Source organism: Rhododendron vialii, chromosome 2a (genome assembly GCF_030253575.1).
Source record: "Rhododendron vialii isolate Sample 1 chromosome 2a, ASM3025357v1".
In the NCBI taxonomy this organism is placed as follows: domain Eukaryota; kingdom Viridiplantae; phylum Streptophyta; class Magnoliopsida; order Ericales; family Ericaceae; genus Rhododendron; species Rhododendron vialii.
Window position 1 is genome coordinate 292,962 of NC_080558.1, and position 25,602 is coordinate 318,563.

General features: G+C 38.4%; 2 protein-coding genes across 4 annotated transcripts; one reads left to right on the forward strand and one right to left on the reverse strand.

The window, feature by feature from the left end:
- The first annotated feature begins 259 nt into the window (after positions 1–259).
- LOC131315909 (flowering time control protein FCA) lies at positions 260–14,141 on the forward strand. 3 transcript variants are annotated; one of them, XM_058345142.1, is made up of 19 exons: positions 260–805; positions 2,178–2,248; positions 2,773–2,851; positions 6,927–7,009; positions 7,097–7,148; positions 8,222–8,289; positions 8,572–8,638; positions 8,996–9,075; positions 9,164–9,228; positions 9,840–9,899; positions 10,022–10,178; positions 10,794–10,874; positions 10,967–11,500; positions 12,082–12,285; positions 12,385–12,585; positions 12,660–12,698; positions 13,245–13,310; positions 13,665–13,710; positions 13,832–14,141. In XM_058345142.1, the coding sequence occupies exons 1-19, from the start codon at positions 442–444 to the stop codon at positions 13,837–13,839; spliced, it is 2,325 nt and encodes a 774-aa protein (XP_058201125.1). In that variant the 5' UTR covers positions 260–441; the 3' UTR covers positions 13,840–14,141. The 3 variants fall into 3 exon arrangements, with proteins under 3 accessions (XP_058201125.1, XP_058201127.1, XP_058201126.1); XM_058345144.1 differs by having other exon boundaries at positions 13,245–13,268; XM_058345143.1 differs by having other exon boundaries at positions 8,228–8,289.
- A 4,692-nt stretch (positions 14,142–18,833) lies between these two features.
- LOC131315911 (probable WRKY transcription factor 48) lies at positions 18,834–20,790 on the reverse strand. The gene is made up of 3 exons (XM_058345145.1): positions 20,232–20,790; positions 19,699–19,845; positions 18,834–19,562 (listed from the first exon to the last, which is right to left on the reverse strand). The coding sequence occupies exons 1-3, from the start codon at positions 20,660–20,662 to the stop codon at positions 19,106–19,108; spliced, it is 1,035 nt and encodes a 344-aa protein (XP_058201128.1). The 5' UTR covers positions 20,663–20,790; the 3' UTR covers positions 18,834–19,105.
- Between the last annotated feature and the right edge of the window lie 4,812 nt (positions 20,791–25,602).

Genomic DNA, 25,602 nt, shown 5'->3' on the forward strand with positions numbered 1-25,602 from the left:
GGCCGTCCATCTCTGTAATGGACGGCTCGGATTTTCATCCGAACAATGGATGGCTAAAATTTTTAGGAGTTTGGATTAAATCCTAACTATTCACATCAAAATAGACGGTCGGATCGGCCACACACACGGTATAATGTGGCGCGTGCACTATAGCCCTTCCCATTCCTGATGGAGAAATGGAAATGTCGAATACTCTAGGGACCAAAGAGGAATAATCTTGGTCCGCAAGTACCAAAGTGAAGTAGTATGACATTAGTTCAAGGCGGTGACATCACATCTTCTTATCACTCCCCTTCCCGACATCGTTTCGTCTTTGAACAGTCTCTCTCTCTCTCTCTCTCTCCACCGAACCCGCTTCCCTCTCCCTCTGTTTTGTTTACTGGATAGTCCTAGGGTTAGGGTTTTTGTTGTTTTTCGGAATTTTATTAGATAGATAGATTGATGGACAGACACAGAGGAGACCGCTTCGGCACCAGTCCAGATTCACACCCCTCCTCCTACAGGAACTCCAGAGGTCCACCTCCTCCTCGTTCCTCCGACACCCCCATGAACCACCACCCCCGCCGCCGTAGCCCTAACAATTTCCGAGACGACTTCTCGGTCGGCAGCGGTGGCGGTGACGGCAGAAGCAGCGGCCATCACCACCGCCCTTTCGACAGCCCGCCCCGTTACCCTCCGGTCGGAGGTAGAGGTGCTGGTGGAGGATTCCGTCCAATGGGCGGCGATGTATTTAATTCCGATCAACAGATGCCTCTTTCTGGCCAGAAACGAGGGTATCCCTTTTCTACTCGAGGAGGGTCTCCAGGTATCTAACTCAATCCTCCAATCCTCCAATTATTCAAATATGTATTTTTTTTCCCTTTTAGGACGCAAATTAAACTTAGCCTCACCGAAGTTTGAGTGGCCCAGTGGCAGCTTTAGAAAGTTTAATTAGGGTAGTCATTCAAAGACCTAAACTTTACTAGTCGTGCTTGAAAATTAACTCCAATGTAGAAACACTAGTCTACGGTTTTGAATTGAAACATACTCAGTACATTAAAATATCACAGTTGCCTTGATGAGAACTGACAACGTTCCCGTTCTATGCACGGAGATACATATAGCTATTGTTATGAATTAAAATTTTGACTCTGAAAAAATTAACTCAGGTTTATTCAAAGTAAAATATGTGGTTTTCATTTGTCTTCTCAACTTCCCACCTCCCAAAAATATCTCTTTCCCTCCCTCCCAAGAATTTAGGATTGGAGGCTTTTAGAGCCTATTAGCCTAACTACATTGGCTTGTAGTATAGAATCCACCACCCCCCCACCCACCCACCCACACACACAGAATTTAGGATTGAGGGATTGGAGGCTTTTAGAGCCTAACTACGTTGGCTTGTTGTATAGACTATTAGACTGATTAGCAAAATGCAAATATTGTTTGGCAAAATGCAAAATACGTTATTGTTTGGCTGTCATTAGCTTATTTTGCTTTTGTTCATATGGGTGGTGATATAGATAAGTAAATAAAATGTAACTTGAGCCACATCATCTTACTTATTTGCTGAAAATAAGTAACTACAACATTTTGCGCAACTAACCAAACTGAGCACTAAGTATTCATCAATTCTTTGGTGACCTAGAAGTATCAACTTTCCTTTTTGTTGTTTCTGTGTTGGACAAGTCTGCAAGTCAGTTGTCCAGGTGTTCAATTAGAGGTTAAAAATTTATACTCCGTATGTCTTATGTAAAGTTTGAGTGGCAGGGTATTCCCCGTTGGTCGATACATTGTTTCGTTTGGATATTTGGCTTTTGTGTTCTGTGTTTATATCAGCTAGTAGGTACTTCACTTGATGAGGAAGTTGGGGAAAATGAGTTCACCTACAGTTTGGAATTAGGGGACATGCCTCCTCTGGCTCTGGCCACACATCATCTTAGCTCTTGTAATCTTTACATGGGAGCATTCATTTGCTATGTAATCACTTTCCTGTCAAGTCTATATGTTGGCTGCAGCAAATTTTGGATAATTTCACTTAGTGGGACATTTTAGGACTCGTCTTATGCTTTTGAGCTTTAGTTCTTCCATTTATTAGTGTTTCTTTTTCTTTTTTTATGAGGTCAATTTTGTTGACATGCTTCTAGCATATTCTCAACCCAGAATCCTAATTTGTTTTTTTTTTCTTCCCCTCGCTGTAGATCATATAGATGGCGGAAATTTTGCCAAACTTTTTGTTGGATCTGTTCCAAGGACAGCCACTGAAGAAGAAGTAAGTTGGTTATCTCATTCTCATCAAGCTGTTAATCTTGCGCATATCTATGCTGTTACTAAGAGTCTAAGAGTGTATGAACTATTGTTCATTTTCAATTTCGTTATGATATTTGTATATAGCTTTGTCATTATAGAAAGTTGATATTTAGCACACCTTGGTTTTTATGTTCTAAATTTGCTTTGTTGGTAACTTGGTATCTTTTGTATTCAGTTGCATTACGTTCTTTGTGATTGTTTCATCCATTTCTATTGACTCACCCCTCCTCAAATTGCTTCACCATGAATCTCCATCTCTGGTTTGTTCCACAATTGGACCAAGTTTGTGGCACTAGTTTTAACTTGTTTGGTGTTGTGTTGAATAAGTTGAAAGTGAGATTATTTGTCCTCGATAGCAATCCCATTTCTGTATTTGCCAAACGCGATGCATTCGGGTTGTGGTTTAACTGAAAAACCATTGCATTTTTCTAGCTCAGACCTGAAGTTACTGTTGTTGTCCTAAAAGAACTGTTTGCATGATGCCAGATTCGCCCTTTGTTTGAGGAACATGGCAATGTTTTAGAGGTTGCTTTAATCAAAGACAAGAGAACAGGACAACAACAAGGTATGGGCAAATGGCATTGGTTTTCAATTGATTGTAATTTTGTACCTACATCTATTTTCAGGTCATTTGAGAGGCTGACGGGGGCACCTGTAAGCTTATGTTTCGTCTCAGTTAGTTTTCCAGCAATTTCCAGCTTATTGGTTTTTGGGTAGCGTCTTTTCTTTAATGTTTGCTCTGTAAACCAAGACGTGGACAAAAACTTTCAGAACATAACTGTATAGACTAGTGGTTGGGAACCTGGAAGACATAGATCTTGCTCTTGTAGTACCAGCCCTGGTTGCAGCGGCGAGGGCATTTCCTGGTCGTCAAGTTTAATGGGTCTCTGTTTATAATTAGTGTAGTTTTTTTTCATGTTAAGATGTGTGGAAGTGTGACTGTTGTATAGCAAGTGACAAACATAAGTGGATGATTGGCAATGAACGGAATTAGTCACATTGTTATGTGGAGAATTTCGAATGGTTTTTCTTCTTATTTTGGTGGCCCGGGAGTTCTTCATTTTGAATGGTTTGGTTTGTCCATATTACAATTTTACTCTGAGAAGTTGGGATGGATATGATGTTGGTTTGCCACTTGTGGATGTTGATAATCGCTGTCGTAGTTGCAAGATTTTTGGTTCGCTGACCTTCAAACTCTTCAATATGAATGGCTGGGTGTGTCTATATACAATTTTACCTTTGACAAGTTGGGATGGACGTGATGTTGGTTTGCAAATCGTAGATGTTGACTGTCGTCATTGTCTGAGTTCTGGTTTCTCGTGCTTCAAATGCTAAATTATGGAGCGTAGACCTCTCATTGGGAAAGTAGTATGTTTAGCCTCCTTTTTCATTCGGCTGAGTATTATTTGAAGCCAACTAGGCCTCGGACTCGGGATGGTTTATTTTGTCTTTCCTCTTTTCTCCTTCTGGTTTGGGGAAATCATGTGATTTGGCTGCTTGTATGTGGCTGATCATGAACCAGGACATTTGTTCTGTGGTGCAATACTGAGATTTGGCAGATATGTTGTCATGTGGATATTTTGTCTTAGTTACAAACTTAAGAATTATGTGATTTCCTGTGTTCCTTGTCAAGTAGTTTGGAATTTGGATTTCGAGCTACCAACATTGCCGCTCTTCTATATGCTTTGATGTAGTTGTGTGGTATCTATCCTATTTTAACTGCGTGGGTGTAAATTCGTGTAGAAACCATTCTCAATTATTGTTGTTTGCGCTCTCAAAATAAAATGTTGAGGTCGTGAATGCCGAATCTTGGTTGTTAAACGACACGGCGTGGTCTTGTGGATTTTTTATTTGCTATATATGGTGGTTGTGTGTGGTTCTGACGCATTGAGTGAGGAGCATCTTTGCGCGTATTCGATACAATTGCAGTGTGAATGTAAATCTTCCCTTGAAAATAGCAGCACCCCACATGGTTAACCTGTTTGGTTGAGACACTGCTGATTGTGATGTTGTCTACTGTTGGGTTTGATTTTGTGAGGTAATTTCAGACGCCAATTAGTTGTTGTTGATATGCATTTGTATGAAAGCCTCTCTCTCTGTCTCTCTCTCTCTCTCTCTCTCTCTCTCTCTCTTGCGCGTTAATTTCTCTCTCTCTCTCTCTCTCTCTCTCTCTCTCTCTTGTGCGTTAATTTCTTGAGACTGGATTGTGCTGTTATTGATCCCACGGTGGCTTTAATCCTATGGTGGTTCTGATTGCCTTATATTGATGGAATTGTGATGTATGTTGTTTTGGGTGTAGTGGCAGTGTAGATCATGTTATTGCATTTATCAAGTAATTTATTAAATGCGGCAAGCTTATAGCACATATTCTTCGTTATGGATGTTGTGGATCTCATGTTGGTGATAGCTCTATGGGGATAGATGTATGTTGTTTGGTATAGTGGGGTGTATGTTAATGGCATCTCTATGGTTGATGGATCAACTTTTTTTCTTCCATTCTCTTGCGCTGTTCTTCAGTATTATGTGGAGTGGTTGTATGTATGATAGTGCCGATTGTTAATAGTTAGGGAATGGCCTTTTTTAGAACTAACATCGCTTGGGCAATGAACATTTGACTGACAAGCAAGGTTGTTTGTTACAGAAATTATGGTTCATGACATTGAAGGGGCACTGTCTTTTATCTTCTGTTGCTTTGTGTAGTTTCAGCGTAATTAACTTGTGAGGAGGGTTTTGTAGTTGCTTGTTTGAATTGATTATCACTTATCCACATACATGAAACCTTTAGGGTCGAACTGATGGCTTGTCGACCTTGTCGTCGATCAATAGTCGGCTCATAGTACATTTCCTTTTTGAGTGCATTGCCTGTGCCTATCGATAGCATTTCCAATTTTCAGCTTGGTTGCATCCTATGAGTGACTAAGTATAGTTGGAAGATCTATGCATTCCAGAGTCCTTTGTATGTTCTGATATCTAGTTTCTTGAGGACTGGGGACACTCTATGACATGTTGGACCTTGCAGGAAGGTTCGCTTGTTATGCATGAATTGATGGCTAATGGCTTATCAATTTTATTTTAAAGATAAGCTCCATTCAACAATGTCATTGGGACATGGAAGCATTCTTTTGTGGCATGCTGCACTTCTTTATTGATGACCTTGGATGCAACATCTAAGGCTGGAAAATCTTTTGTTTGTTGCAATAATATTTGCAAAAGCATCCTACTCAAAACCAATTGGCGATGAGTGAAGAGGTTGCCTAGACTCATATAGTTGTTTTGGATGTTATAATTAACTAGCGTGGGGCAAGTTCTAACACTACCCCGCACCAGGGACCCTGACCAGCACACGTAGAGATAACCAAAGGATCCATTATATTTGGACACAACGAAACAAAGTGCGCTTAAGGCACAAACAACGGGGCAATCAATCAATAGAGTCTTGACTAAAAGCCTTTGAGAACCTGGCTCTAATACTCTGTTAAAGCATCCAACTCAAAATCAATTGGCAATGAGTGTAGAAGCTGACCTGGCTCATATACTAGTTTTGGAAGTTATAATTAACCAATGTGGAGCAAGCTGAAACAGTATTCTTGGCATTGCCATTGCACACATGAAAGCATGATGATGGCATGATGCTTTGCAACATAACGTGCTATGTATTTTTCCGTAATGGATGACATTCTACAGATTAGTTTGTTTGGCTTATCCAAAATGGGGTTCAGTTTGAAAAGAACTTTTTTTTCTTATGTCATCCGCCAGCGGTCAGTGACACTGCCTGTCGGCTCTACGTATGCAAAACATGAATTTTTGTAAGTGAATAAATATGTGTTTTGTGGACATGCTAAAAGATGTAGGACAATTGTTGATGTGATTTGAATGATGGTCCTTGCCTTTTATGTTACCAAATCCCCTTGGGTGGTGTGTTGGTTGTGGTTGGATGTCCTGGAGCATCGACTTTTATAACTCAATTCAAATGTTATGATTAAGTTGTAACTATGGGATCCCTTTTCTTGCACAAGGGTTTTGAGGTTTAGCGCTTAGAATTTACTTGTCTTGTAATCACAACTTGGGATTGTTGCCAGTTTATACTTTATATCGCCTACCATAATTTGGGATGCCACAATTTTCTCTTTTGGACATGCCAATGGATGGTTTTGATGTTGGACACTACTATTATTTGGAAGGTTCGCTGGTTTCATATCTACACATGGATCTTGCCGTTGGTTTTTTGTTTTTTTATGGAAGTCAAGAAGCTTTTCCTTCAATCTTATTGCACAGGCCTTATAGAATCAATCTTATGGCCTTATAGACTGAGATGTATGCAATGCTGGTGTATCGTGAACAAGGATGTCAATGTGGGATTTGTGTATCTCACATTGATTAATTGTATAACTGATGCTTTTTGGTGATATTTTTGAAAGGCTCCATGATAACATCCATGCATGCGGCATCTTGGATGCTTGATCTTAGATACCCAATCTACTGTAGAGTATTCAGTTGTTTTTTTCACCCAGTACTTCCTAATATTTTTATCTTGTTATGATGTAGTCAACTGGTTCATGCAAATTTATGTAACTGCCTCTCTGTATCACACTAGAAAAAGTAGTCACTTAAGTCAGGATGCATACTATTTACTTATGCAGGATGTTGTTTCATAAAATACGCTACTTCCGAAGAAGCTAACAGGGCAATAAGAGGTTTACACAACCAAAGAACTTTGCCTGGGGTCAGTTCCCTTGCTGCTATGCATTCTGTAGTCAATGTGATGAGACTGCCTGTTGTTTAACAGTCTGATGATTCTCATGGTTTTCAGGGGGTTGGTCCTATCCAAGTAAGATATGCTGATGGGGAGAGGGAACGTCTTGGTAATGTTCCATATCTTTCTGGGTCTTTTTTACTATTGAAACCTTCTTTCCTCACTATGTTTGCAAATGTGGAATTCAAGAATGCTCTCTCATTCTTATTTGTTTTCCCCTGGAAGATGCATCAAGCTTTTTTGTCGAGTAAACATATGGATGCAGGATTAAATATCATACCTTTGCTTCCTAGATTAAGGTACTGCAGTATTTGAGCCTTTACATCTCCACTAGGGATTGCTATTAGAGCCTTTAAGATAAGCAGGAACATTCATGAAACTGGGTGTGTGAAGTGAAGCCATTACTAAGAAACTCCTAAGAAGAACAAACATGGACAAGGGACACAGACATGACAGTAGTGTCCAAGACTCCAAACACGAGACGTGGGAATTTTCAAAAAGTAGGCTTTAAATAGGGGTACAAGGCACGATGAGAAAGATGTTTTTACATGTCTTAATTTCAAATGCATACAAATGTAAATCCAAAAGGCGTAAGACATAATGAGCATTGAGCAGTAACATTTATTCAACATGAATAACACCACCCGATCGCTGTGTACAAGAAATTCAACATTCAAAGCATCTTTGATCAATCATAACCTTTATTAAAACCGAGTGTATAAAGCTAACTGGATTGGTGTTTTTGTCGCTAACAATATTCAATGTTGGGCTTCTGTATCTCTTTTCCCCAAAATAGCAAAAATAAATGAATCATGTAAAGATATGTAACCTTTTCTTTTGACAAGTCATGTAAAGATATGTAACCACCATGAGGAATAGAAAAATTCAATGCTATGGCAGCAAACACATCGATAATAAAGTGTATAACAGGACTTGAACCTAGGACCCACCAGAGCCAGTGGTTTCGTAACATGTTAGATAACCGGTCGTCCAAAAGCTTAAGTTATTGAACAGAGGAGTAACTTAACTACTTATTAGTAACCGGTAGGAATAGTTTGAATGCATAAATGGTTGGAGGAGCTAACCCCAAGATTATGGTTTCTCCTCTTACTTTCGTCTCTCTTTACTTTGACATAGTATATTCATTATGTTTCCCATCCTGACTTTTTCCTTTAATGTTAGGTGCAGTTGAGCACAAGTTGTTTGTTGGCTCACTGAACAAACAAGCTACAGAAAAGGAAGTTGAGGAAGTATGTTTCACTTTTATTCGTGTTTTGTTCTACTGATGCCTATCGGTATTTTAGAGCTAGCATTCTTTCAAAATTTTATCTCCCTTGAAATTCTATACCCTCCCTGATGGGCCTAAAAATGAAAGCATACTGCTTATTATGAATGCTTTATCCCCGTACTTATATTGCTTATATATACATATATGCATGTAGATAATGTATATGTTCATGTGTGTGTGAGAGATATATATTTTGCTCAAACAATGATCGTTGAATGCTGAGAACTGATTGTTCATTTGTCAGATCTTTTCTCCGTACGGTCGAGTTGAAGATGTTTATCTCATGCGTGATGAAATGAAGCAGAGCCGTGGTTTGTCCTGTTGCTTTATTGGTTTCATTATTTAGTCCTTTCGATTTTTGTAACCATGCTGTTATTTATGGGAGTGGACAAGAGCATACATCCTGTAATCTATTCTTACGGACGGGGAAATCGGTATCACAATCAGGGCCTTTTGTATGTCATCAGATGAGACATTAGAGGTTTTAAAAAATGGAAGAAAAAGAATCTATAATTGGGTATTAGACATAGCATGTTTGGCAGGATTTATGCTTCTTCCATGTTATGTGAATATTTCCATGTAGTTGGTAATCCATTTTGTATGGCACTGCAGTTAATGTTTTCTTTCTTCCATCATTTTTTTGCTTGAAATTTCCTATTCTTATGAAGGGTGTGGATTCGTAAAATTTTCTCAAAGAGAGATGGCAATGGCAGCTATTAGTTCACTTAATGGATTATACACTATGAAAGTAAGCTTCTTTGCTGGTTCAATGGTGTGTTGTTTTCTGTTTCTGCTAGCGAAATGTATTCATTTACCTTTCCGTTGTTTCATCATAGGGGTGTGATCAACCATTAATCGTTCGGTTTGCTGATCCAAAGAGACCTAGAGCCGGAGAGTCAAGGTTTTTCCTCATACTCTATTTGTACCATTTCTTTGTCCATTTAACTTCTCTTCACTAGACTAGAGTTAAGTTAGAAAAGAGCTATGATGTGCTTCTTTGTTAAAAGTCGGTAGGAGAGTACTTGCAAGTTCAAGTTTAGGAGCTTATTGAACTTTAATGGTCATTCATCAAGCGAACTCTTGAAATATTTGACAGAGAAATATATTCAATTGAAACACAGTGCCACTTCTTAGAAGTTGGTGTCTTCGTGTCGGACAAGTTTCACATACCAACACTCATATGCTCCCCAACATGTTGGACACTTCTGGAGACGTTTCTGCAGTCTTCCAAACATGTTTTGTTTTTTTCTGGTACTTGTTTTGGAATCAGATATACTTCAGAACCTGAGGATGCACATTTTTCTACAACTAAGATACAAAAGAATTGCTATTTCAAAAAATAACTTGGGATACACCGATGGAGGAAGAACAATGTAGAGTTATAACTTTTATTTCTCCTCCCTGTAGAGTTATAACTTGGGATACACTGAGGATGCACGTGTGTATCCGCCTTCCATGTTTGTATCCCTTCTGCTTGTATTCGCTAATGGTTCAATTTGTTTTCCTTTGCAGGGGTGGTCCTGCATTTGGGGGTCCAGCTTTTGGTCCTCGGTTTGAATCACCAGGGGTTAGGTATTTCATTTAGTAACTACAAGATGAAGTTCATGGTTACATTATTTCTCTCTCGCTCCCATTGTATTAGATTCTATTTTTCTTTTTTCTATCGTGAACTTGTGTTACGGTTACTCCGACAGGCCAACATTAAATCCTGGTGAGCCCATGCTTGGTCGTATACCATCTAATGCTTGGCATACAATGAGTCCAAATGCAGGGCCATTGCCAAATGCAGGTATACAAGGGTTTGGTAGTCAGTTGCTTCCTCGGTCGGGGGATGGCCCATCTCCAACTGTGGTATGGAATTCAATCATTCTTCAATTGATTTATGTTGTCTAGTTCTTTTTTGCCCTTGTCTTCTTTTAGAGTAACATAATCGTTTAGCAAGTTAACATGATGTTTAACTCATTTTGGTCGGCAAGTTAACGAATTTAATATCTGCTAGAAAATAAACCTTCAAACTGGACTTTTTTTTGCTTCTGGGTCCAAAGTAAAAATATTTCAATACTACTATGTTTTACTGAAAATTTGTTTGCTGGAGGGGCTCAACTTTAACATCTCTCTCCTTTACTGAATTTTGCTGAAGAATTAGAATGTTTAAAGAAGTTGATTTCAATCAGTTTTTTTAAGTTCCTTTGTGAGTTCGGTTATTAATTTATTATGTCAATGTAGCTAAGACTATCTTCAAAATTGAAGTTGATTTTGTTGCAAGAGGCCTGAACTTTGGGTTATAGGCTTTTTTTCTTTTTGTAGCTCTGTATTCAGTCAGTCCGTGTGAAGGCTGCATGTCTGCTGTTTCTTGGAGTTTTGTTTATCAGATTCTTATTTTACGTGCTCCATTCATTATTCTTTTTACTTGATTGTAGGTTTTTTCCGTCTCTTATCCTTGGGACTTTTTTTTTACATTTTTAGGGTGGTGCTCTTGATGGCCATGGTGGCTCTGCGGATGGCGTGCTTCGTGGACTTGCAGTTTCCTCTTCAGCATTACAGCAGGTATGTTTCATTAATTTCTCTAGCTTTCTTTTAGGAACATGTTCCTCTTGGGATGAATTGGGTGCCCATGCCCTTCTTGAATTGTTTCGCAGAATTTTAACCAGTCTTTGCCACAAGTTCCTTCAAATGGGCAGCAACAAATATCACCCCTTCAGAAACCACTACAGTCGCCACAAGACTTAACAGCTTCCCTGCAGCTACATCCACAGCCTTCATTATCTTACTCCCAGATGCTGACTCCCAATGCACCTCTCCAGCATTTTGGTCAACTGCCAATTCCTCAGCCCTTTGCTCAAAACCCCTTCACTCAGGCTTTGCCATCACAACAGTTAACTGTTTCTCAGCCTCAGGCCAACCAGGGTGCCTCATCTGCTCAACAAGCCCCAATGAATGTCAACTTACAACCGCTGATGCAACCTTCTCCAGCTCAGCTGCAACTGCATCAGTCACTCCAACAATCACCTTCTCAGTTTGCTCAGATGTTATCTCAACAGAAACAAAATCTACAGGCAAGCTTTCAATCATCTCAGCAGACATTCTCTCAGCTTCAACAACAATTTCAGCTGATGCAACCTTCAAATCAGAATATAATGCCACAGCAAAGTTCTCAGGCTACCAAACAGCAGGTACTACTTGTTTCGAAGCGTAGTCACTTAAGCTGTTTTTGGTGATGGATTTGTCGAGGGAGAGAACATCAGCAAATACATTTGGCATTTTAATTAATCTTTCCTTTCCCTCCCTAAATCCCTCATGCATCCTGGATTTAACGTAAGTTACGTAACCTTAGGGTACAGGGGAAGGTGGTGTTGAAGAAGTGGAAAATTCCACATTGGTTGAGGGGAATATTGCACATTTATCTACTTTGTCGGCTTTGGGCATTTTCTCGTGCTCCTTGTGGTAATTTCTGGGAAAATGGGACCATAAATATAAATTTTGGGTGTATATAATGACGGTGTAGGTTAGGCACCCCTGATCTGGCATCATTTCTATAAGAAAGAAATCGTCAATGTGGTTAGTTTTCAGTTAAAGTATACACCACCTTGAAATAGGATCTTAGACATCTTACTGCTTTTTAGTTCCAATCAATTTGTCTTGTTCAACATCTCTCAAAACAGTTACACTGTTTTCGAACTTTATGTGTAAGCTTTTGTTCTTGAAGACCTTAGGGTATTTTGAGGCTAGCATACTAAGAATATTTTTGCTGCAGGCTATGTGGGCCGGCATGGTACCACAGACAGTTGCCACCTCCCCTTCTATCGCGGCAGCGGCAGATGTGCCTCCTTCCACATCTGCTGCTCCGGTTCTTCCTGTAGTATCGCAGGCAGTAGCTCCTGCAAAATGTGCTTGGACAGAACACACCTCCCCTGATGGTTACAAGTACTACTATAATAGCTCAACTGGTCAAAGCACAGTAAGGAACTTCTATGTTCATAATTTACAAAAGGTTTTGTTGTGGAGTTTCTTTTGTCTCTCTAATGCGTGTCAAAATGCTTGCTGAATGGACATGCAGTGGGAGAAGCCAGAGGAGTTGATGTTATTTGAACAGCAGCAGCAGCAGCAAAAACCGCCACTTCAACAGCCTCACCCCCAGCCTCACCCTCAAAGTCTGTCTGCCCAGCAAGTTCCTCAGATGCAGCAACCTCAACCACAAAATCAACCCCAAACACAGCACCACCCGCAGCAGTTGCAACAAAGTTCTTTACCATCATCAGTGAGTGTCTGTCGTGCATTCCGTTACTAGGTTTTGAGTTGTTTCGCGGCTTATTTCATTTTTGGAAATTGCAGTATCAGGCTTCTGGAGTTAAAGGTCCCCGAAACGTACAGGTATCATGTAGCTTAGTTACAGGATCATCTATCATTGGATTTGGTGTTTTTCTGTATGATAAGATAATTTCTTCTATGGGTAGGGTTGGCGACCCTACAATGTAATTTGATTTAAAATGTTTAGTTGTGCTGTTGTTTGACATTGTTGTATGCCAACTCAAGCAATCTTGATCCCAATAGTTTATGACCACCACACATGCATTTTCTTAGTTTGGCTCTATTAAAGTCCACATCTTTTGCGTAGTCCAAAGCTGGCTATTTCCTTTAAACCCCATGTGTTGCTCTGCCCATCTCTGCTCCTTTTGGCAATTTCTGGCACCTTCTTACTAGATTCGTGTCACTCATACATTGACTCACTGTTTGATCTGTGTTTCATATGGCCAAACCACTTTACTCAAATTTATATCAATTTTTTTTAATTAGTTCAACTTTTACCTTCCCACGAACTTGTTCCCTTGTAACTACTCAGCAATATACTGCACGGTGTTGATCTTTCAATGTTGACCTTTTCCCTTACCTCTCTTCTTTTGTCCTTCGGTATTTCAGGAATTTGGTTATTCACAGTTACAGGTAGCAGCTGGTTCCGCCAATGATCCTGCACGTTTCCCACAGGTATGGAAATTTTTTTTTGTTATTGATGGGGTGTAAAAATATTCAGGCTTTGAGGAAAGAATATAAAGTTCAACCCATATTGGATGGTTCAACGCCGCAATTCGAAAAGTGAAAAATGCTATTTTTCCAATAAAATCTGTTTTTTTTTTTTCAAATTCGGATCTCTGGATATCTGAGCGGATCTCCCTTCCCCGTTTGGGGTGGGGATGGAGGACCAAAAAAAATATCCGTCAGGGATCGGGGCGGATTCGGGGACGGGTGGAGGGTTCGGAGTGCTTCCAATCTGCCCCGTTGCCGTCACTAGGTTCTTTGCTTGATCTCTGTCTCATTTTGCATTTTCTGCTTGTGCTGCAGGGACTTCAGGCTTCTCAGGAGTGGATGTGGAAAAACAAGCCTTCAGGTTCTGAACAGTTTCTGTTTTTTCTCCCTTGCTCGATTTTTCTTTTAACATTTGCAAGTTGTATGGGTTGTGATGTTAATCGACATTTGTTGCTCTTGCCATGCCAATCCACTTATCGCAGGAACTTGATGCGGGAAAAATCACTTTGGTTGGATAATGTTTCACAATGTCAGAACTAGATAGATAGCGGGAGTGCAGGGAGGCATGATTTAGGAGATTTGAATGTAAATCCTCCATGGGTTGTAACGGTAGATTGTTGGTTTTCCTTTCCCCACCCCTTTCAGTTTTCTTCTTGTCGGGAGGTTTCTCTGCCTCAGTTACTGTCTAACCTAATTACAGCTTGTGAGCCATTAATGTGGCATTGTTCCTTAAACCTGTGACACTAATAAATTTTTTGCATTGCTAGAGATTGAATTAAAGTTGTGTTGAAACTGCTTTCTCGTGCACCTTACCTTAATCAATTGCTTCTACCAACGTCTTCAATTTCGTGAAGACAAACGTAATTAATTAGTCTCAAATATGTAGTTTTTAGCTTTAGCAAAAACTAAAGCTTTTAGATGATTCCAACATTATTTCAAGTCCATTTTGGAACTTTCTGAACTTCGGAATGGGCCCTCTATGACTTGTTCCTCTGGGCCTAACTTGTTGTATGGTTTGAATCGTTTGATAATGATCGGTCCAACACACTTATCATTGTAGAGACAAAATCCGGCAACTGCAAACATATTTATCGCTTTTTTATTTTTTTGGTCACACGATATACATCAACGGAGGTTAGCGGGGTGTTAAGGTCACAACTGGGGAGAGAAACGAGGCAACCAACTTGACAAGTTTGGTTTCTTCATATTTATCGCTTGAGAACGCATATTTATTGTTATGGCTGTGAAGAGTAAGTTAAATCATGAACTGTATTTGAATCATTTGTATATATCATTGAGGGATCACATATTATTGCTTCGAACTTAGAAGTGGAATCACTATTGAATGAAAAGATAGCTCTGGGCTTCTTAAAGTGTAAAACTTTTATTTTTTTTTTCCCTTTATTTTTTTTGTGTTTATTTTCTACGCGTATGTGACAGTACTAGAAGGATCTACTTTTGACTAAACTGCATGTATGTATGTGAAAAGTATATCGCCACCACAATTACAAGCCTTTTTTGGTCTTTTCTCAAGGATTCTTATCCCTCACCCAACAACAAAAAAAAAGGTCAAGAAATTATATCTGAAAATCGCATGTTCCAGCTGTATAATGATTATTGCATTTCAATTTTGTTGAATTTGAAGATGAGAGAGAGAGAGAGAGAGAGAGAGAGAGAGAGAGAGAGAGAGAGAGAGAGAGAATATACTCCTATATGAAGAGACAAACACCAATATTAATTGTCATCTTTTCCAGCTAGCTACTCCACAATTGTAAGAGAGAATACATGAATTGATCGAACACTATACCGTACAGTGATTATTCTTTCAGCATATGTGATGCAAAATGAAACGAAAAGATTATATATTATTTAAAAAAAGAATATAAAGTTCCTTATTTTTGTTTTTATTTATTTTGTTAGGAATCTTGCAATTATAGAAATAAGTGTTTACATTATTTAGTTTATTTAGTTTCCTTTTAAGAGTTATTTGATTAAGAATACTTGATTCTAACTTTGGTAGTTTCCTTTTTCTTTATTTCCTAGTGTGTAGGGTTTCTCCTACTATAAATTAAGTTGCCTTAGGGCTATTCAGTTTTTGATGATTAATGAAATTATAAAGAGTGTTCTCTTTTATGCCAAATTCTTTGGTATTCTACGGAATCAACAAAGTGTTTGATGCCTTTATTCTTGGGTATTCTTTGACTAAACAGGTTTAGAGAAGGATTTTGATCTCCGGGTATTCGTTACGAATCAACGGATTTCGAACTCGATTAAATAGTTCCGTTCTTCATTAGCTTCCGCTACATCAGTTGGCGCGACAAGGAGTTTGTGATGGTTGTTATGCTGTTGCCGAAGATGTGAACGAAGGTGATAAGGCTGCACGGGGTGCACAACTAAGGGTATGGATTCAACGGAATGAGGATACGCATGAAGCGTTGGTCAAGAAGGCTGCCTTGATCATTGATAATCAACCTCACTACAACCCATTGAGTTCGTGCTTCATGGAGGAGGCTACAGTTCGATGGCCTTTCACATCCAAAGTTATTCCAGATCCAGTTGTGGATTGGAGTAAACTGCCTATTTTTGATGAGGAACCATTCAATGATGTGGAGTATGAGATTGTTTTGCGTAAAGATGATCATCTGCATTTTGTATTGAATACTACAATTTCAGCGCCGTTTCAATTGGAATTTATGGGATTCACTGATATTCCACCTTTTGCGTTTGAAGACTTCTTGTTAATATTCAAGTTCGAGAAGATCAACTTAAAGTATAAAATTGATGCAGACAAGTTTCGACGAGCAAGATTATTTGAAGCAACTGAAACTCGAGGACGAGTTTTCTCAAGCCCAGGAGAATGATGCAAAATGAAACGAAAAGATTATATATTATTTAAAAAAAGAATATAAAGTTCCTTATTTTTGTTTTTATTTATTTTGTTAGGAATCTTGCAATTATAGAAATAAGTGTTTACATTATTTAGTTTTTCAATTTAGTTTATTTAGTTTCCTTTTAAGAGTTATTTGATTAAGAATACTTGATTCTAACTTTGGTAGTTTCCTTTTTCTTTATTTCCTAGTGTGTAGGGTTTCTCCTACTATAAATTAAGTTGCAAGCCTTAGGGCTATTCAGTTTTTGATGATTAATGAAATTATAAAGAGTGTTCTCTTTTATGCCAAATTCTTTGGTATTCTACGGAATCAACAAAGTGTTTGATGCCTTTATTCCTGGGTATTCTTTGACTAAACAGGTTTAGAGAAGGATTTCGATTTTCGGGTATTCGTTACGAATCAACGGATTTCGAACTCGATTAAATAGTTCCGTTCTTCATTAGCTTCCGCTACATCAATATGAAAGTTGTTTTGCAATATATACTACTACTACTTTATGTACTTCTCATTATATATCATTATTTCCACCTAGCTAGCTATACGATGGATTATTTCAGTGGGCATGGTGGTCTCATCAAATTCCAAATCAACTTCCTAAAAGCCACGTTATGTGACAGTTATATGGATCGATACTCCGGTACTATAAGATACTACTACTCAAATATATATATACAACATCAATAGTGTTGTGTTAGCATTGCTAGCAAATTATGTACATGGTTGCCATTCTGTCGAACAGGAATTAATGTTCCAATTGGTCGAACCATATATAGACTTTTCATATGGAAGGTCTAAAGTTTGAGCCTCAAGGGATGGATAATCCTTTCAAGGTTATTCCCAAGACTTTGGCTTGATAATAATCTGAGATGAGAGATTAATGGACTTGAAGGATTAGTCTGGGTTGAAGTTAATTATGACACTCTTGTTAGCCAAAGAAAAAATATATATATATACAAAAATGAATACATGTATGTTCTGACAACTGGCCAAACGTCACTCTCTAGTGTGGAGACGAGCCATCTTCACACTTGTGCGTGCAACTTTTACCCTATACATAAGTTCATTTTTTGATTGAAGAAACTATTCAGGGTTTCGTCTAGGTGTCTAATTTCTTAAGGACCTGACCCCTGACTTGAGACTGAAAAATTAAAAATTGTTCTTTATTACTAGCATATAAAACTAGCCCAATCTCTTGAACTTGAAGGAAGTTGTTGAATCTGGCTATATAATTCAAGTGATTGTACCGAGTACGTAACGTAACAAGTAGAGTAGTACATAAAGCTATTTCGTGTGATCTCCCAAGTATGGGATAAAGGAAGCTAGAAGAAGTTGTACAATTCCATTGCCCTTTCATGCAAAACCCTCTCTCTACATAGTTTTTTGGTAGGAATGATGAGTAGCCATAAGTAGCAAGGCATTCAATTGAACTAATTGCCACATTCCTATAGCAAAGACAGTGCCATATGGGACAAGGACCTTTCCTACTCCAATAGGCCATGAAAACCATTCATGTCATGATCAGCTAATTCTCAATCTGAAACCATAACTCCACCACCAATATCTCATCCCATCCTTCCGACCAATAACCATGCACCATCTACTCCCTAGCCGGCCAATATGTACGCAAATAAAGAAACACCGGCCCATTAACCCTTGAACACTCGTAGGTGCAGGACTGCTCTAAAACAGACATGCGAGTGAAATTTCGAATGCATCCAATGCATTAAAAGATTTAATTGAAACTCCCTTCTTAGTAGCAATTATCTTAAGGAGAAATGACAAGAAACTCCACATGACAAGTCGTATTAGAATTTAAAGCCATGGTGTCTTGGCCAGATCGTACTGCATCTGACGGAAGGTTGTTGGTGTGCACAATTCCGTTCTGTGTGAATCGGTGTGACCATTCTAAAAATAGATCGATCACTTGCTAATACAGATTTTTTGAAGAGAGGATCGATTAATAAACTGGATGCAATGTCTATTAATATCGATCAAAAAGAATTTGAGTCAAATATACCTAACCAAATGAATTTTGTGGGAGATGGTAGAACTTGATCGAGAGCCATCACACATTCTCTCAAAATTTGGCTTCTCGATCGATCGGGACCGAAAAGTGTAAAGGCTACTTTTATATATGAGTGCAATGTAAAGAGATATTCGAGTTCTTGCTTCATAAAGTAGAGAACACAGATTTTCAAGCACCTCCTCCTCCGCATCACATATACTATTAATTAAACAGATACATCAAACTAATTCACAATTCCATTTTTAGGGTTTCTTCACGTTCTCCCTTATGTTCCCATAACAAGGAATTAAGATCGACTGAAATAAAAGGTGTCAGTGCAAACTTGCTTAATTAGTGGAAAAACCCTAACCCTAAATCCAAATGAATTAAACAGAGATCTATGTATTTTGTTTGTTTGTTTGTTTTCTCCCGGCCGGAGTAGTTTTTCTGGATACGAAACATAAATACTTGTACTGTATTTATTTGACCAATATATATATATATATATATGCCCCTGAAGAAGTACTCCTACTACTTTAACATCAATGCAAAACAAGAAGAATGAGAGTAATTGAAATGAAAGAGAGATTTGACACACTGAAAATTAACCAGAAAGAGAAGATATAAGACCCAAAATCCCATAACTACAAAAGATCTCTAGCTAGGTACAAAGAATAACAAAATTAAGTTAAGAAACAAAGTAGTAGAAAAATAGCTAGTCCTCCATACCTAATTTTAAGGGCCTTCATTTTACAACGACAATCAGAGAGAGAGAGAGAGAGAGAGAGAGAGAGACCCTCAACCTTATCAAGAAAAGTCAGTCAGACAACTCTAGCTACGTACATACCGGATAAAAAAAGTCACTCCTTCCACTCCTCTTTCAGCTCCTTCCGCACACGTGAAGGTACAATCACGTCTTGAAGGAGTCCATGATCTCTTAGCAAAGAATCAGATGAAGAGGGGCAAAACCGTCTATCTTGAAAAAAAGTTGGAAATGATGAGGAACTAGTAGTAGTAGTAGTAGTAGTGCTAAAGCTCAAACTTGTGGTGGGTGTTGGCCCTGTTGGGTTCTGAAAATAGGGTGGCTGCTGCAGATAGTGAGGTGGTGGAAATATAAAAGAAGAAGCCCCACCACCAACGCCGCCGCCTCCAAAAGCAGCAGTTTCCGGCATAATTCCGATGCTTCCGCGCGGCATCAGGGGGCACGGGTGGGTGTGCGTGCCCTCGTAAGTGGTGACGACGATCGAGGGATCGTCGGAAGATCTCTCCACTCTCTTCTTCACGCCACATGCAGGTGTAGTGCAACGGTAGTAGCTCCTGTAGTAATTATTGAAAACATCGCATGACCCACAAAATTATTTAACGGAAAAATAAAAACCGTTTTCCTATTTATAAGTAACAGTGTTTCTGGAATCAAAATTGGCATGGGGGACAAGATTGGATTTTTGTGTACCTTGGAAAAGGGCTGTTTTTCACAGCTTTTTGGCCGTACTTCCTCCATCTGAACCCATCATCCAAGTGATCAACTTCACTCTTTGTCATGAACGCAAATCTCGGCTCCCTTTGCCTTTTTTGGTTCTTCTTTTTGGGTTTCAACAGCCTAAACACACAAATAAAAAATAGAAAAAAAAGAGACAAAATCATAACTTTTCTAGAATAATCTACATCACAAATTCAAGTCCACACACTGAGATTCTGCAGATCAGAGAACCCATTAACCAGATCTTGTTATCACCTAAATGGGCTTTAATATGTTTCTCTTTTAACACTTTTTCTTTCATGATTCACCTACAATTAGCTAGGAACTGTACTAGCAACAAGTTAATCAACTCTTGTAATCTCAGTTTATAAAGCTTAATTAGACTCTCCGCTAGTGGACGGTAGAATTGGTTTTGAGAAATTAACTGAGGTATGCTTAAATTAGCCTGGACCCTGATTAAATGGAAACAAATGATATATGAGAAGGAAAAAGTAATAAGTGCTTACTCTTTCTTACTCTTCTCTTGTTCTCCTTCTTCATCTTGTTCCACTTTTGTTGCTTTAATCTGATGATCATGATCATTTGCTGCTTCGGTCGATGACGAAGAGATCGACGTAGAATTGGGAGTCGCCGGAGTATTCACCACCTCCGACGTGGAAGCCGGGGAGGGAATCACTGGCGGCGTTTGTATCAAATCGAATAAAGAAGATGGAGTACTATTACTAGTGGTGCAGTAGTAATCTTGGAAACCCAGAATGTCCATGAAGCCTAAATCAAAAGAGCCCTTTTCATTGAAATCACATGGCATGTCGAAGATGCCAGGAAAAGCAAAACTGGTCGGAATCTGATCGGAAAATGTCGAATTTGCCATCATCGGTTGATTTTCGTTCTTTAGGTCTTGTACTTTCTCCTCCATGTATAGGTTAATCACGGGCATATATTCTTCATTTCCAGCCGTTAAAGTGCACTTGGAGAGAGAGAGAGAGAGAGAGAGAGAGAGAGAGAGAGAGAGAGAGAGACTGTGTGTGGGGGTTTTTTTTTGGGGGTTTGGAAGTGTGAAGAGAGACTTCTGAAAGGGAAGGGTAGTGTCGGTTTTATGGGTGTTTTTTTGGAGAACAGGTTGGCTAGAGGAGGTTATCCACCGAGGATGACCGGCAACTGGCAGACACTGTGAACATAATATTGTTGTCCAAATGGATTAGAAAATGCATAATAAATGGTACTAATATTATAATGCGTTATTAACGCATTTTTATTTTTAGAAAGTGCAATTTATATTGATAAAATCAAATACATGGAAATATTTAGTATCACCGTCTAATCCATATGTCTGATAGTGACATTTTCATTATTGTAACATTAATATTCCAATATTGATGACAATTCATGTAACTTTTGGCATCTATTGTGATTTGATTATCCTTTTTGTTTTGCTAGTGCCTAACCAATTTTATTAGTGCCTAACCAATTTTATTAGGGGTTTGAGAGCTCATAATTGGCAGGGTACTGAATTTGAGTTGGCATAGATATATAATATTATCTAGTACTGATATTAAACTTGTTGTATTATCTTTTCTAATTAATAAAAAAAATCTACTTCGTTACGGTATAACTATACTACTCCGTATATATTAGTTGTGATTCCATGTAACAGTACTCTCCATCAACCACTAATTTATGTATTTTCCACTATTGCAATGTTAATTGCAAGCCAGAAGTTGACCGTTAATACTATCATTCACTATTTTACATGGTTCAATTTTAAGAAGGGTGTTTCTTTTGAGAATAGTTTGCTGATGAAGGAACGTTATCCCACATAATAGCATGATTGGTAATTCCAAGGGGATGGTCTGGTAGTCTTTGGTTTGTGTTTAGGCAATTTACTCCCTTTTAAGTTTCGGGTTTAAATTTATGCCCCCGGTATACCTTGCATTACAAAAAACAGGAAAAGAAATAAAAGGGTGATAAAGTGACCGGTAACTGGCGGTGGGTGTATGTTTGAATAGGACCGCTGCCCTGCCAAGAGGACCGCCAATTGATCCGGCCAGCGAAATACTACTACTCCTCCTACTAGTCGACGCTTTCATACGCGTCTTGTTGACTGGTGTGGGACCCCCTTTCTTGCGGGACATAGTTTCCACGTACACGTGGCCGTGAAAAAGGCTTGGCTCGTGTGTGCGTGCTTGCTTGCTTTCTCATTTTCTTTCCTTTCCCACTTTTAACGCAAAATTCTTGCTTGGATTACAAGAATCCATATTCTTACCTTCTTTTTTTATTTCTTTATTGGAACTTCACCCATCCAGATATTTAATAAGCTTCAAAAATCCGAATAAAACGAAAATTAACGGCTACATCATAGTGCATGAGTAAACCTTTTTTTTAAAGTTTTATTTAAAAAAAAAAAAGATTGGAGATTTTGATCTATTTGGTGTCTAGAAATGTATTAATATGGCACTTTCGTAGGAGTAGTTTGTTTTTGGATATTAATAGGAAGATGATGAGCATATGCTTGGATGAGAATCGGTGTGGATGAAAGATAAATATGTTCAATTTTCTTATTTATCCTTGCATCCAGTGGTGATAGATAAATGTAGGAATAAATGAGCGTTATTTATCGGATCAAAAAAAAAAAGAGAGCATTATTTATAATAGTTGACATTAAACGCGCGAGGACAAATAGAGAAGAATAGGTGGAAACGGGAAATTGTATATCCAATTTTTTCCGGTTTTACAATCCCTTGGATTATGTGTCCCCATTTTTATAGCCTAACTGCAAACATCGGATATTCGCTCTTCTGAATGTATAATCCGGCAATAGTATATCCCCTTCTATATCTCCTATTGTACAATCACTTTTGTTCACCGTTCAAGAGGTTATTTTCAAATTGAAACTAATTGTGAATATTATCGATCCAAACCGATAAATTTTTTATTTAACGATCAGGGTGTGTGATCAAGGATTATCTTAAACCAATTTCTTGGGTATGTGTAGTAGTTATTTAGTCTCACATATGGGACCAAATTAAGTGAAGAATGAAATTTCAGTGTTAGTTAACTTGTTAAATTCGAACTTTAAACATCAATAAGAGTAGTCTCAAGTTTTTTGCCACAGAGAAAAAATAAGTGGGGGTTTATTATATGTTGTCAGATTATATATGTGATACCAAGGTTGCGTTATTAATTAATGATAATGTAATCAAATAGAGATCGAGTCGTATAAAGTGGTCCATTTATTGGATGCATAAAGTTTTTGCCTTTTTCCCCTTTACGTGCAGTACTATATCTATCTCCATTCCCTTTGTCTAGGTCCCTCACCTTAATTGATAAGGGTAAGCTAGCTGCATGGTCTTAATCATGAAATATGTGCTAATTGCACTACTTTTCAATCCTTAGGGTGGGACGGAGGGGAGTGCAAGGGTGGGGTGGCTCGGGCCACCTCCAACCTTGCTAGAATCACCTTATATATATGTGGAGTGAAATACACAATAAATATATGTCGGTCTCAGCAAACTTCAAAAATAAAATAAAAAGTAGTTATATGGTGGAAAAAACATGTACTTCCTTTTATGTATGTATTTATGTTTTGTCAGGTAGGAATAAAAATTGGCTGTATTTTTCTTGTAAAACACTATTCCTTAGATTAATTTCACGCATGCATGAATTTCAAACCACTATACAAAACTTATCAATTCAACTATCATTTGATCGATTATGTGAAATTTCAAGTTCTAGGTTTCGGTCTCTTCTCTACATAAACCCTAGCTCTGTCCCTCAACAAATTATGATGGCATTGTATTGCCAAAAAGCCAGTGAAGCACAATAAATCCAAATCGCGCTTCTAAAACCCAAAAAATAATGATGGGGTTGTGATGCCAAAAATTTATGTACAGTATGGCTCATATATATATATATATATATATATAACACGGCATTGGTGCTTGGTTAACGGCTAGCTTATCATATACTACTACTTACCTAAATAAGCCAAAGAGAAATATTCAAAAGAGAATTGAATTTTTCACAAGCGTGTGAAAGAAGTTTTTGGCACGCTAGGCCCTGTTTCAGATCGAGGAAAAAGGTTGTTCACACATACACAAACATGGCGGCATTTAAATTTAATTCCCGCGTGACCAAATCGGCATCTTCCACTTCTTGTCCGATACCGACAAGCCTCCACCCTCGTCCACCCACAACCATTCACATCTCAACTTTATTAATGTTTCTAGACACTACATACTTCCTTAATTTCCAAACAGATTGTCCATCCGCTATACTATAACTTAAAAAAATGTTGTACTTTTGTCAATATACATAGTTTGAAATTATTTCCTCCACGGTACAAGATAACATTAATGAGTTCTTTCAATTTATGGAAAAAGTTTGCGGACCGGACAACCTTTATGGGACCGATGGTGCTTCTATTTTTCTACTAGAGGGACATTAATTTGTGAAAAAACTGCTGAGCAAGGATAAATATACTAGAGTGTTCTGGTGAAAAAGTATGTGGAAATTAACATCATTATACTAATGTCAAGTAGTAATAATTAATTTGTCCTAATTAATGAATCATAATTTTGTTAAACACATGCAGCTAGAAAATATTGAAGGAATTAGTAGTATTAATGTGGTCACAAGTATATTCGGCCATATGTTGCGTGAGGCAATAATCTAACGTCTCTGATCTCTGCGGGGGAATCAGGCAATGATGAAATCCGTGGCATCATGATCATGTGTCTCATAGTATATGTAATGTTATATATATATATATAAATATATATGTTAATTATTGCATCAGCACTTACAAGAAACTTGAAAAGTTATGTACCAATTGTACTGATGAATGGTCCAGGCTCTTATTTTGTCACTCATTCGGAAGAAACTGTGAGTATCTATTTAGCTGAGTTTTGATTTTATCTTCATTTTCTTAATGTGAGAGAAAATAACAAAATGAAAATTAATGGTATTCCTTCAATCGCCATCCTACAATGCACAAATATTTGGCTAAATAAATACTTGAAAAAATTGTAGCGTGCGTGGTAAGAAATTTTAAAATTGCACAACGTATACACTGTAAAATACTTTTCGGTTAAGGTGTTTGTTCGAATCTTGTTGCATGTACATACACGTTGAATAGTAGCAATAACTTGTGAATGTTGTAGTGATAAGAATAAATTCTATCTACATAATACGTACCGAGCAAGTTGTTTTGTTTGATTCTTTCAAATGCCATAACTTTTTGAAATAAAGATACGTACATACAATTTAGACTATAGCACAAAGAAGCTAGTTGGCAAATCAATGTCATGTATATTTATAAATAACTACGGTACTAGTTTTTACCTAACAGTTGACTGCGATCGATCGATCAATACTTCCTTGATAAGTTTGGGAGCTGGGAATGAATTCCCCCCCCCCCCCCCCCCCCCCCCCCCCCCAAAAAAAAAAAAAAAAAGTTTCGGAACTGTGAGATATAGAGTAACACTACAGGTACAGAAATTTTGGGACCGAATCCGGACCGACGGCCGCCGGCGAGCCATCTCCGGCCACCGGACGGCCGATCCGAGCCGTCCAAAAATTCTAAAAAAAAAAACCGAGGGGCCCCACGCGGGAATCAACGTCATCCGAGGTGTGTAGGGTGCTTGATCGGAGCACCCCTTTTCGTATGTGTATATATACATATACACATACGAAAAGGGGTGCTCCGATCAAGCACCCTACACACCTCGGATGACGTTGATTCCCGCGTGGGGCCCCTCGGTTTTTTTTTTTAGAATTTTTGGACGGCTCGGATCGGCCGTCCGGTGGCCGGAGATGGCTCGCCGGCGGCCGTCGGTCCGGATTCGGTCCCAAAATTTCTGTACCTCTATCATTTTTGGT